Consider the following 13,867-nt stretch of genomic DNA (forward strand, 5'->3'; position numbering starts at 1 on the left):
AGATTAGCAATAAGGGTTATAAAATACAGATCCATCTTGAGATTTGTCTGGAAACCTTTTGATAATCACTGGGGACATGAAGGCAATCAGCAACCTTTATCTATTAACACTCCAAATAACTTTTCTGGTGTAACAACATCCAATGCATGTGAAACCAAAATATCACTCGCACATTCACATTTCAACATTTCTTAACCCAAAATTTATTTCAATGATGACATAAAAAACAAAAAATGAACTTCCTTTTAAAAAGAATAATGACCAAAAAGTTTAGATTTTTAAAAGTATACTATCAAAATATCCAAATTCCCATCTCTGAACATTACATCTGGTCAACGAAAGCAGTAAAGATGTAACTTTGAATAAGTGAGCAGAAGAGGTGTCATATACAAAGATGTTATTAAAAAGAAAAGGTCCATACTTAAAAATGGTCACGAATACTTAAATATGCAACATATATCTGCATCTCCCCCTCCTTTGTACCATTTCTTTTAACATATATAAATGACATATATAAATGTAATGAACTAAAAATAAATAAATAAAAATTAAAATAAATAAAAAGTTGTTTGATGTTTCTCAGCTGGAATAATTGATTCCTTAAACAAATAGTTATTTGTTTATATTTTACATTAGAAGTATTATTCCACATTCTCAGCGAAAACACACATCCAGAAAGCAAATCTGGACCGGAAGATAAGTGCCTTTTTTGTATTCAGTATTTTTCTTTTTTAATCTTTTTTGTTTGTTTAAATTTTTTTTTTTTTTGCTAGCTTCAGAACAATGACATTTTGTGAACCTCCTCTCCTAAAAGCTCTCTCCAGGTTTACTGTAAAATACTAAGGATCTCCTTGGCATTCTCCGTGTTCCAGCCCTGACCCTGAAGTGGCCCCTCGCATGCCAGCACGTACTTATGGAGGATTTGTGTGCCAATATCTCGGAAATGAAGCCTGTCCTCTTTGCGCTCTGTGGTGTCCATGCTGCAGTCCTCATATTTCACTGCCCAGAAACACATCTCACCAATGTACATCATTGTAAGCAAGTGAGTATCAGAAAAGATACCTATTGGGGGAAAGGGGAAAAATGGAATTAGTCAAGAATATAAATACAAAAAATTATTTTAATTTTGAGTAATAAAAATGATATTCTCTAAAAATGACACCTGACAAAACTATAAGATGAACTAATGAACAAATCTCAATGCATCTTGCCCATTAACCTCTGTTACTATGACTTCAAGAACTGTGTAATTTATTCTTATATAGCAAATGTTAATCACATTTAAATGTGTGAACTAGTGAAAACCACTGAAATTTTGGTTGTTATACATTAATCCAAGCACTAGGAATAAAGTTTACACATCTTTCCGATAGGAAATCTCTTCGTAATTTAACAAATATTTGAAGATACTGATAACCCAGTATCTAGAGATGTTAAAAATGCTGTTAATCTTTACGTGCTTTGAAAATCAGCCCCTGCAGAGACAGATTTTGAAGTCAGTGCATACGCCATAACTGGCATGTCTAGAGTTTTCAGTTCCCAAATTCCAAACAAAACGCCACAGAACTCAATCAATCGACTTTCAGTTCTAGAACAGAAAGTACATTTGCGAAGATGTACCTTCTGCCAGAAAATTGGCGGTTGCAGAGTCATGAAAAACCACACCATCGTTCAGCTTGACTGAGTTCCTCACTTGCAACATTCTCATAAGGTAACGCACACCTTCTTGAAGACACTGTGAAGACACGGAGCATTGCAACACTTACTCAATTCATGGCCACTAAAACTGGCACTGTGGAGTGAGAGGTTGGGGAAAGAACCTTAAGGAATGTGGCTTTGTTCTTCTTGATCCACTGCTTGCGCTGGTGTAGTGTGTGGCAGTACATATATAATAATGCCCCACGCCTCCAGTATAGGCATTCCAGCAGCTCCAGTCCAAGCACAGACTGCACCTGAGACAAATCAGAGCATCACACGACAGTTACTCACAGAAGAGTTTGCTCTGCTTCTTCAGTCTATGCCAATTAAGCTCTGAAAATAGATGCCTGTGGGCGATCAATTACGTATGCTGTGTGTGTTTAAAAGTAAAGAATATTTATTCTGAACACCCACTTGTAAAGTCAAAATGCAAAAAAAGTCTTACTCAGAAAATCAGCAGCAAATAATAAAACCAACTGTTCCAAGAAAAGATCTTTTACAGATAGAGAAACACAACACCTCTTGAGCAGGTACCAATCGCCCTGCTAACACCTCTGGCTCTGTCAAGTCCTGTAGTAACTGCTGGATTTTGAAAGGAGAAGTGTCCTCAGGAAACTCCTGATCTACAAGCTTGTTTTCCTCATAGAATGTAATGTCCAAGACAACCTGTAGAAATGTGGGTAAAACAATGGGCCATGTAAGCCATTGCATCAAAATCAGGGTATCTGCAGAGTTTTTCAAATGAAATGTGACCATTTAATAGTCTGGCTATCACCAGACCAAGCTCAATCTTTGAAGATTAAACATTGGTCAGGGGAGTCTGCTCTGTACTTTCTACTGCACAAGAACAGACAAGAGTGCACTACTGCGTGATCAATGGGCATATTTCAAATGACTCTGTACGCAATTGGATAGTCCTTCAACCGATCAGACCAACGATCCGGGTGACGTACTTTGCATAGTGACACGAAAACTCCAGGCAGGAATGGAATCGAGCGATTTTTGCAGGTTATGCAAAAAAAGATGAAAGTTAGTGGTATTTACACCCTCTCGAGCGAGTTGTTTGCTAAAAAGAATCCATTAAGCATCGTTGAAAGGTTAAAAGGAATTAGACAGAGCCGTAACGGCCAGGTGGATAAGCCAGTTTGTGATTGGTTCCTGCAAATTTGTAAAGGAAGCAGCAGAGATAAATGTACAGGTTTCCAGCCTGAGCTGCAGGGCGAAATCAAATCGCCGGCAGATCAGGCTGGGTTTACCCAGTCTAACCATTTAAGGCCTCTATAAATAAAATTAATACTTTTTTTTTTTTTTACTCAAACAGGCTGGGGCAAAACATGGTAACTGCACTTAAAATACTTAAGACATGTTTTATTCAATATATACATTTGTATTGAAGTTTATGCACTAACATATGATTACATATAAATTAAATGTCGAAGTTAAAGTCAAAGTTCATGATATAATATCACTTTTTTTTCAGAATGACTGAAGGATACACTACACATGATACAAACAGACAGACCTGCAAATATATCTGTATACATATGACAGACACCTATATTGTACATGACCATAACATATTACATTATTGCAGATAGAAATAAGCATACAAGACACGTGAGAAAGACAAACTAACACATCTACATGTAGATCCTTACATGACAAACAACTACACGACTGTATCGTACATTATTTAGCACAAGTCACTGAACATCTATTTTATCCGTACATTTGATTGTATGTAGTGTTACATGTAACACCAGATTCAGAACTTTAGACCATATGTTTAAAGAAAGACAAACAGATTGTTGTACTGATCAACATGAAACTCTACATTTAATGAATGTTAAATAATGCTTCTAGTCTTTCCTTTCTGTGACAGGGTGAAATGAAATGTCAGATGAACTTAATTGCATAACCAAAATACAAATAATATCCAGAGGGAAAAAAGTTATGCATAATGTGGAACGTTTTAACTCTAAACAAGCCCCAAAACACTGGGACTCTTATTTTGAAATGTTTATGCTTTACTACTTCCAGCTGCTCATTCAAAAAGATAAGATAATATGCACTTACAATAATCTACACCATATTAAAATATAAACACCATTATGTAAACGATGTCATAATTCAACAGTAATGTGTGATCACTTGGCATAAATGGGCAGCATTCAATGATTGTGAACTACTTTGAAACCGCGAGCCTGTAGAATGTGCAACAGTGCCATGTTTTTTCATTTGTTTAACTTGGGTTTAATAATCACATTAGGTCATTAGACCCCCTAAAATTTTAAGATTTTTAATCAACTGATTTAAGGACCTGCAAACCCTGTCAAATCTGGGAAGAAAATGCTAATGTTCAAGTTTTTTAAAATAAATTAACATGAAGGTTAATCTGTGAAAAATCAGATTCAGAATAAACCGTTAAATATGCTAAAATAATAATTGACTACTTTGTTACCTAGCTACACCTAAAGAGAGCTGTTAGTAATAATAAAAGCAAAGTGATTAACAAGAACTGTGCATTTTGGATTGGGGCAGGATGACAATATAAAGGTTACAGTTTAATTGTGCCATACAATATAGCAAAGACAAATGAAATTCAATTATGAAAAAATTAAATTCAAATACTAATTAAAACAATATGTTCATGTTATTAACGGCATGATTAGGCTATGCTTATGGAAATTCTGCAGGGTGAGATGTGTGTTATGTGAAGTACCTGTGTATAATCCTGCAGGAGTTTAGGGAGGCTGCTGCTCTCTCCTCCATGTCTATAATAGGTTTTCAACTTGTCTAGTATGGAAGAGGCATTCTGTAAGTAGTCATCATCTAGGAAGGAAAAAAAGAACGTTAATATATAATAGAGGGCATACAACAACATAGTTTACAGTTGGAGGTATAAGAAAAAGAGCTGAGGTTATATTGTTCTGGCAAAACTTCAGTCCAAAATGAAAATATTACATTTATTAGCCATTTTAATGAACATAAATCTGTAATCAGATACCTGAAGGACAGCTTTTGGTACAAAACAACAAATAGCATCATTTAATGTCACAATGACAAAGAGGAAACTAGCTCTGTAAAAACTCTTGGGTAATTTGCTCTGTTTTATTCTGATTACACCTAGCCTGCCGAGAATCTTATTACTTCAATAGAATAATTTAAGGTCACCATGCTTATTTTCATGGATTATTGCAGTATTTGTTATTATGTATGATTTATAAATAATTTGACATTATGAATATAGTCCCACCCTACATTTTTTTTTTCTTGTTCGAGAACCCTTTTCACTTAGATATACGCAATGGGAAGAAAAGTCGACATGAAACGGAAGCTGTGATAGTCTTTTCTTCCCTATAGTGACGTATATACAAGTGAAAAGGCTTCCTGAAAAAAAAAAAAAAAAAAAACCCCGGCCAGTACTTGATATTGTCCATCAGGAGTTGATTGGATGGTTGTGGTTTGCTATTGCTGTGATCTCATGTGAGTGACAGGTTGTCCCGCCTTCATGCCAGTAAACACATCATCAGAGAAGGGAAGAGATGTTGTTGCAAGAGTCATTTTGAATAAAGATTACGAGGGCACATTCATTTATATAAAAATAACGATGTGCACGGATAAATCAAATAAATAAAAATAAATATAATACATAAAATGACATTTTAAAAATTTTGATTTCATGGTGACTTCAAAAACAAGAACGCATTAGTATGTGTGTAAACTACGTATGACTGACAGGTTCTAAAACGCCTGTGCCTTTACAGTAATAGTGCAGAAATCTGCAACATTTCAGATATTTCAGACTATATGTATGACCGTTAAGTGACTATTTTTATATTAAAATGACCATTGGCCTGACTGAAGCAGGCAAAGTACTGCTACAAAAGAGATTGATTGTCCGTTACATTCCTATTAGTGTTGCACAATTTTTAATATAAGTCGTTGGAAAGATATGTTAGTTATGTCTAACGTTACACCTATAATATCACATTGTAAAATAACTAAAGCTACGTATACAATGTTTAAATTAATGTATGCATCATTGTGTTCTGTAAACTACACGACCACATGCGAATTCACTTCATGCAAACTGCATCTAACTAGCTAATCAAACATTTGAAAATTTACAGCACACAATAAACGTGCTTTGCCTTTTAAACTACCGCAAGGGTTAGCATGACTTGTACGACGTTCTTGTAAACTAGTTAGTCAAACATACCCCGTATAAACAGGGTTATAGAAGGGAATGGAAATATTTGTTGTGGTTCGCAGGAATGCTAACGCAGAGCGGCTAAGCTAACTAGCTAACGATGACAACAACGGGCTGATTCACCCAACTAACCTCACTGTCTTTAATAATGAGAGTCTGGTTTTACGCATTTGACGCCTTGATTCCCGGTTACCTGGTTTCTCGGTTCGAAGTGTGGCACACTTGTTATCTAACTCAAAAATCCTCCTCTCCAGCTCGACGCTTCGTCTGTAGTCGTCGGCCATGACTGCAAACGACAGTCACGTGACGAGCGCGCGATTGCTCACGTGCGGAGGATTACTGCGATGTTTTGTTGTTTCATTTCATTCATAAATGGCACCCCTGGCACTTACATCCAAACAAAAGCTTACTTTGTCCACCCTTATCCAAATTACCCCCACAATAATCGGTGTTTGATAACAGTGAATTGAAATTATTGTTTGCAGAAGTGATGATGGGAAGTCCAATTCACTTCTGCGAATCGGTTCTTTTGAACAGTTCAGTTAAAAGAACCAGTTCAAAGATAGATTCATAAACTATTTCAGGCTATGACGTAATTATGCACCACGTGCCGTTGTGCCTATTTCATGATTCTCCATTGGCGACTATTTCTTTTATTTTCACAGTTACTTTTTATGTTAGTTATCATTTTATTGATGTATGTATTTTGTATTAGTTTATTTGTTTTTATTGTATTTTTGCAAGTCTTCTTTCGGCCTGGCTGTTGTTATTAAAAACCTACTCTTTGAAATAAAATGATGAGCAGTCAGTGCATACACATTTAGAACCTAAACTAATTTTCCATTTACGTTAAAAATACTACAATTAATTTACTTGAGTGCTTGACTTGTGCTTGCATGTTTAAATGCTATTTAAAGACTGTCGTATGTGTGTAAAACTGTTATTAATATAACTGTAAACATATTTTTCAGCAAGTTTTATGTGGAACATTTATGCAGTACGCTCGAAGCAAATACTGTTGCTCTGTTCACTGACTCGCTTTATCTGGATCACTGAGAGTCGGTCATGTTCTAAAAACAATTCTTGGTAATTCAAATGCGTTGTTGAATCTAGAACCACTCCGAAAGATTCAGTACGATTCGGAAATGAATCATGCAGTCCTGTCTGGTGAACGACCGACACATTAAAAAAAAAGATCCGACTCATTAGAATGAATCGGAAATCGCTAGATGGCAGTGGGAGAGTTAAATGCAAATAAGCAAATCGAGCCCCCGACACTCCTTCGTTTACCTCATCCCCGCCTTTCTGAGATCAGCGAGGGCATTACTGTCACCATCATTCACTATACACAAAATTAGGCCTGTAATTTTCAGACATGGCGACTCTTAAAGCGCTAACTAGAGCGGAGAATGTGATCCTCAGGAACGTGACAGCGACGATCAAGACGAACCTCTTGAGATTCTCCGTGGGCAAGGTCAGTGTTTAGAAGCAAAAAGACGGTGCATCCGAAATTTTGCATGATGTTGAATTTGTCGGTGCTTCTATTTTGTCATTTTTTTAACCCTACTACCCATTGCAGGGCGAAGAGAGACGTTCAGATAGTATTAGGAAGCTATGCATAATTCTATACATGATGTGTTTGCTTGTGTTTGAATGATGTGTGACAACTTACATATTCTTGGAGTCAAAAACCATTGCATATAACGTTAGCTAGAGTCTTCTAAAAGTGGTCATTTTGTGCTGCATTACGTTTTTAATTTAGCAAGCCATTAAATAAAATAAGATATTGAGTCACTTCGTTTCATATACTTGTATTATTGTTGGACAGGAAACACAAGGTCATTAAGCAGTTCTGGCTTGAGGCATAATCTACCTCAGATTTTATCAAAAACTTTAATGGAAATCCTGTTTTTTTTTTTTTTTTTTGACAACCACCTTGACAACACGGCAAACACTATTCATTGCTTAACAGTAACCCAACTCTCATTCCCCCCCCTTTTGTTCCTCTCACAATTTGGCTCATTACATCACATAACAGGTGAACTAGACTGCTATTCTAACTAGTTCTCAGAACAAGAATAAGAATTCTCCAGGCCCTGACCACTAAGATAGCATTGGTTTTGAAGTCATATATTTATGACAGTCGCATGCTAGTGTCATGTGGCTGTGAGGTTCATGTACAGACAGAGCAGAAACCTTTGAATCACTGTTTCAAGGAATAACACTGGTCATATTGTTTTCTCCTTTAACTCAGTATTTTTGTCGATTTATTGTTTGGTAATACTGCTCAAGGCTTCTATATATACAAAACAGATATTATTTATTGAGATAGAGTGATAAGTGGTCAGCTGTTTCCTCTCCTCGTCCTTTGGAGCAATTGTGAGGTCAAACGCGCGTCCGTTGTATAAACAAATAAAGATGAAATGGATTGCTTGGCTGGACTCTCGAGGTTTATTTATCACATGAATGTCAGCATGGGAAAATCAAACTGCTTTAGTTGACCGTGGAAACGAATCTTATTTGACAATTCACTTTTCTATGCATAATTTAGGAATCCACTGTATAGCTAACATTCAAGTGTGGAAATCTGTTTCATTCATGCTTTTAAGTGCTTGCTGGAGTGTTTGTTTCTGTGTGTCCAGCCTGTTTCATTCATTCTACTTTATGTCTCTGGTTGTCAGACATGCGGCTGTTACTTTTCCACATCAAGTCAACGGTCCGGACGATTTTATTCAGACCCCCTAGATGCAGTCAAAGATATTCCTAACGGAGCAACCATTCTTGTGGGAGGTAACTCAAGAGTTATGATTTATCATAAACTCAATCTTAATCAGTAACTGTCTGCTTAGTTATTACTTAGACTACCGTTCAAAAGTTTGGGGTCTATGTTTTTTAACTTTTTTAAAGAAGTGTCTTCTGCTCACCAAGGCTTTATTTATTTGATCAAAAATACAGTAAAAACAGTAATATTTTGAAATATTATTACAATTCAAAAGAACAGTTTTCTATGTTAATATATTTTAAAATGTAATTTATTTCTCTGTTGGCAAAGTTGAATTTTCAGCATCATTACTCCAGTCTTCAGTATCACATGATCCTTCGGAAATCAATCTAATATGCTGATTTGGTGGTCATGAAACATTTCTTATTATTATCAATGTTGAAAACAGTTGTGTTACTTAATATATTTGTTCAAATCATGATACATTTTCTTCAGGATTCTTTGATGAATAGAAAGTTCATAAGAACAACATATATTTGAAACACAGTTGTCTTTTCTGTCACTTTTGATCAATTTAATGCATCTTTGCTGAATAAAAGTTTTAATTTCCTTCCAAAATATATATTTTTTTTATTTTTACTGACCCCAAACCTTTGAATATTATATTATTATATTATTAATACTATTTTTAATTGTTATATTAACTCTGTACAGAACAACATTTATTGACATCTCCCTTATAAATGGCTGAGGAGGTCATTGCAGCAAATATTTTTTTGATTTCTTTACTATCCTTTTCCTTCATTCACAGGTTTTGGCCTATGTGGTATTCCAGAGAACCTGATAAACAGTTTGCTGAAGACCGGAGTGAAGAGCCTGACCGCAGTCAGCAATAATGCAGGGTAAGCCTTTTCAGAAGTAAACAACAGCTTAAACCCAGCCAAAAACAGTAATGGATTAAACTCGACCATCTTTATTATCGTACCCCACCAATAGGCCTAACATTGAACTTCTGAACTTCCTGACACATTCAAATAACAGACACAGCATATTGAAGTATACCAAGAAATGTCAAGAACTAACTAACACACAGCCCATGATTGTGTATAAGTCTGAGCATAATCAGAAAGGATACTTCTGTGACTTGAGATTTAGGTTGACTTGAGAGGTCACTTAGTACAGCTCCATAACATCAATTGTCCCCTAGATGTCATTACAAGAATTTATCACAATGAGAATGTGTGCGCAACTGACCACAAATAGAAAGAGATTACCAGTTTGACCAAGTCTAATCTGCGAGTTGGTCTCTAGACCTACTGGTAAATACAGAACACAGCGTGCACAAGGAGATCAATGAGTTATTCTCATTAGAAAGAGTAAATGTTTTATACATGTCTAGTTATGCAGTCTAATTTACTGTCTTATTGGACGTTGATGTTTGGTTTATTGCTGCTGTGTCGCAGCTGCTCTGAACATGTGACTTGACACTGATCTATGTATAGGTCTTTCTGTGCTGGCATTGTCCCAGGTTGGTTGTCTATGACTACATCTTTGCGTAATCTCTGAGAGTGGGCCAGTTATGTTATTTTGAATTTTTTGTATTTCCATTGTGACCAGTGAGTGAAGCCAGTGTAGGTTGCTGCTGAAGATGGTCGAAGAAAGCGATAAAGTTCATTCTAATCGTTTTAGTTAGGCTTAAATAGGATACTGTGTATGTTAAATATGCCAACAAAATAAATGTGTGTAAATAAAATATATTTATGTCAACTCCTTTAAAACATTCATCCATATCAAACTCATAAAAGTGCCATTTTTAATTGAATACATCTTTTTTCCAGAGTTAGTTTTTGGAAAACCTCAGAGGAAGTTTTGACCTGTTTTAGATAGAAAGTTCCCCACCGATTCCCTTGAAGTTTGTTTCCCTTCCTTCTGACTGTTTGAAGCCCGCTGTTCTTGAATGCAGTGTTTAACTTGTTCTGTGAGTTCTAAATCTCTGTGGTAAGAAAACTTTCAGTCTACCACAGAGAAGCGCAGTGAGACTGTAATGTGAAACCTGCGTCACAGCAGTGTTTGGCATTAGCATGCTTTGCTTGCACAGGAGGAGGACACTGGGTCTAAGCATACGTATGCACAGAATCGTCTCAGACAGCGTGTGAATAGTGAATTTAATTCTTGTATGGACGAATTCACACAAAATTATGTAAAAACGCCCGTCTTGGCGAGTATCCTAGTAAACAAAGTCGGTTATATATCTCAAGTGAAAGTAGACGGTATATTCAAATGGAATCCATACGTTCGAGCAGAGAGCAGTCTAATAAACCTGCTCCTGTGTTTTAATGTTAATCAAACAAATTAACATTAAATCCCAAACCCAATCCTCAGCACAGCCCTGCAGGAGCTGCTCTAAATATGTGCTGTGCTATTAAATGATAGATAAAATATGATAGAGCAATAGGCAAGGCAAGTTTATTTATATAGCACATTTCATACACAATGGTAATTCAAAGTGCTTTACAGAGAAGAAATAAGAATAAAAAATACAGTACAGTACAAATAGTTGGACGAACAGTGGCACAGTGCTCATTCAGTAAATGCACAGCTAAACAGAAGTGTTTTGAGTCTTAGTCGGGGAGCCAAAGTCTCAAAAATGGGTTGAACCTGACATGGTCTGTCATACTTTTTATTTGTGTTTTTTCTGTTAACTTTGACCCATAGAACCAACAATTGGAGGGTCTGCTCTGCCGGAAATATCGCGAAAAAGAATTGTGGCCATTTTAGTGTATGCACCCTTTATTTTTTATCAGAAAAATGTGAAAAATTATTTTTTTCCTCAAATCCTCAGTGGGTTTGGTAGGCTGTCAATAAATGCATTCCAGATACACAGAACACATGTGCTGACAACATCCACTGAAAAATAACTCTTAAAACACATTTCTACATGATTTTGTATCAGTTTAATGCAAAAAAAAATTAGGCGTTTTCTCGCTTTTTTTCAATATTTTCATCTTTACTTCATTGGATATCAACTTTTCCCCCAAGTTATGACAGCAGTATCAGTCATGATGCATATATCCATCATAAAAGTGCATCTATCCATTATAAAAGTGGGTGAATATCAAAATATATGATAGAAACATTTTGTTAAACCAATTACAAGTGTTATGTTGACAACACTATTGAAACAATTACTTTTTATTATAACTGTACATGAATAAATAGGCCATTTGGCACTATTCTATTTGTCCATTCTATTGGCTCTATTCTATTTTGAAGTCTAATTTAAGGCTCTCACAAATAAATAGAATGGGTATATTATACATTTTCTGAGTCATCAAAGTGCCTTGAGTATTGAAGTTGTTGAGTTTTGTGCCCGTGGTGTTCTTTCATGCCACAGGGATAAAAGAAAGCATACAGTTTAGGTGGAAATAGTGAAAAAATGTGTGTTATTTCTGGTTTAAAGAAGTCATGTGACCTCTGTGTTTGTCAGACAGATTCAGTACTGGGCTTAAATGAAAGCCTAAAAGGTCCCCTTTCCAGCGATACCAAGCACCATATTATAGAATATTGACAATATCCCTAGCATGAGCCTAAATCAGATATACACCAGATTTCAAAAAACGGAATTTATCTTAGGGGTTAGTAACTTCATGAGCTGAAAAAAGTGATTTCGCTACCACCCCTGCACTGCTATCGTGATTTTTCTAATACTAGGGGTGTATACCTTGCCAAAAAACAATGATAGCATTTTTCCCCCCGATGATACCGATCAACCCCCCTGGCTCATGGACTGCATGTCTTTCGGAATTTTGAGAGTAGCCTACAATTCTATTGAGGTTCTGAGCCTGCTGATCAACTATTAGTGAAATCATCACAGATCCATTGATTTTGGTTGGATTTTTATGATTTTTTCTGTGGAATGAGTATACTGTTTGGTGAAAAGAATGACATATTGACTGATGTCATAACTTGGGGGAATAGTTGATTGCCAATCAAGTAAAGATGAAAATATTGGAAAAAAGTGAGAAAACACCTAATTTTTTTTTTGCATTAAATTGATACAAAATCATGTAGAAATGTGTTTTAAGAGTTATTTTTCAGTGGATGTTGTGTTCTGTGTATCTGGAATGCATTTATTGACAGCCTACCAAACCCACTGAGGATTTGAGAAAAAAAAAAACATTTTTCACATTTTTCTGATAAAAAATAAAGGGTACATACACTAAAATAGCCACAATTTTTTTTCCGCGATATTTCCGGCAGAGCAGACCCTCCAATTATTGGGTCTTAGGGTCAAAGTTAACAGAAAAAAACAAAAATAAAAAGTATGGCAGACCATGTCAGGTTCAACCCATTTTATTGAGCTTTTGAGACTTTGGCTCCCCGACTATCTGGATTTGAATGTGACTACTGTAGGAGCACGTCTGATCTCTTCTGGAAGCTGGTTCCAGCTGTGGCTGGCATAATAGCTAAGAGCAGACTAAGAGTGAACCCTTGGTATTTCTAGCTGATGTGATCCTAATCATCTGAGTGATCTGTTGGGTTTATATTCAGCACATCTGCAATGTATTGAGGTCCTAGGCCATTGAATAATTTATATACCAGTAATAATACTTTAAAATCAATCCTAAATGCAACTGGGAGCCAGTGTAAAGACCTGAGGACTGGTGTGATATGTTCATATTTTCTGGTTCTGCTCAGAATCCTGGCTGCAGCGTTCTGTATGAGCTGCAACTGTCTTATGGTCTTTTTTGGAAGGCCAGTGAGGAGTCCATTACAGTAATCCACCCTGCTGGTGATGAAAGCATGCACAAGTTTCTCTAAGTCTTGACTGGAAACAAAGCATCTAATTCTTGCAATATTTTTCAGATGGTAGTATGCTGATTTAGTTATTGCTTTGGCATGACTACTGAAAGGTCTGACTCTAGAGTCACACCAAGATTCCTGACTTGATTTTTAGTTGTTTGACCCCTAGAGTAAAGGTATGCATTCACCTTGAGAACATCTTTTTTTTTTGTTTGTTTCCAAACACAATGACTTCAGTTTTGTCTTTGTTTAACTGAAGAAAGTTTTGGCACATCCAACTGTTTACTTCATAAATGTATTGGGGCTGTAATCGTTAGGCGATAGGGCTAAGTAGATCTGTGTGTCGTCTGCATAGCTGTGGTAAGCAATTTGGTTCTTTCTCATTATTTGGCTCAGTGGGAGCATATACAGCATATACATTAGAATGAACA

The 13,867-nt window shown here is 36.0% G+C and overlaps 2 protein-coding genes across 2 annotated transcripts in view; one reads left to right on the forward strand and one right to left on the reverse strand.

Annotated features, from left to right (window-relative positions):
* Nucleotides 1-179: 179 nt before the first annotated feature.
* Nucleotides 180-6,456, reverse strand: rimoc1 (rab7a interacting mon1-ccz1 complex subunit 1). Its single transcript, XM_081349726.1, has 6 exons — nt 6,105-6,456; nt 4,421-4,530; nt 2,218-2,364; nt 1,821-1,952; nt 1,621-1,735; nt 180-1,062 (listed from the first exon to the last, which is right to left on the reverse strand). Exons 1-6 carry the CDS (start codon nt 6,193-6,195, stop codon nt 827-829), a joined length of 831 nt encoding a protein of 276 aa, XP_081205852.1. The 5' UTR covers nt 6,196-6,456; the 3' UTR covers nt 180-826.
* Nucleotides 6,457-7,118: 662 nt separating this feature from the next.
* oxct1a (3-oxoacid CoA transferase 1a) overlaps nt 7,119-13,867 on the forward strand; it is a 51,972-nt gene continuing 45,223 nt past the window's right edge. Inside the window, exons 1-3 of the mRNA XM_081349254.1 lie at nt 7,119-7,385; nt 8,593-8,701; nt 9,445-9,535. Coding sequence (XP_081205380.1) covers nt 7,287-7,385; nt 8,593-8,701; nt 9,445-9,535 — 299 coding nt within the window. The 5' untranslated portion in view covers nt 7,119-7,286. The remainder of the gene's footprint in view (nt 7,386-8,592; nt 8,702-9,444; nt 9,536-13,867) is intronic.

Source organism: Scardinius erythrophthalmus (assembly GCF_964197995.2).
Source record: "Scardinius erythrophthalmus genome assembly, chromosome: 20".
In the NCBI taxonomy this organism is placed as follows: domain Eukaryota; kingdom Metazoa; phylum Chordata; class Actinopteri; order Cypriniformes; family Leuciscidae; genus Scardinius; species Scardinius erythrophthalmus.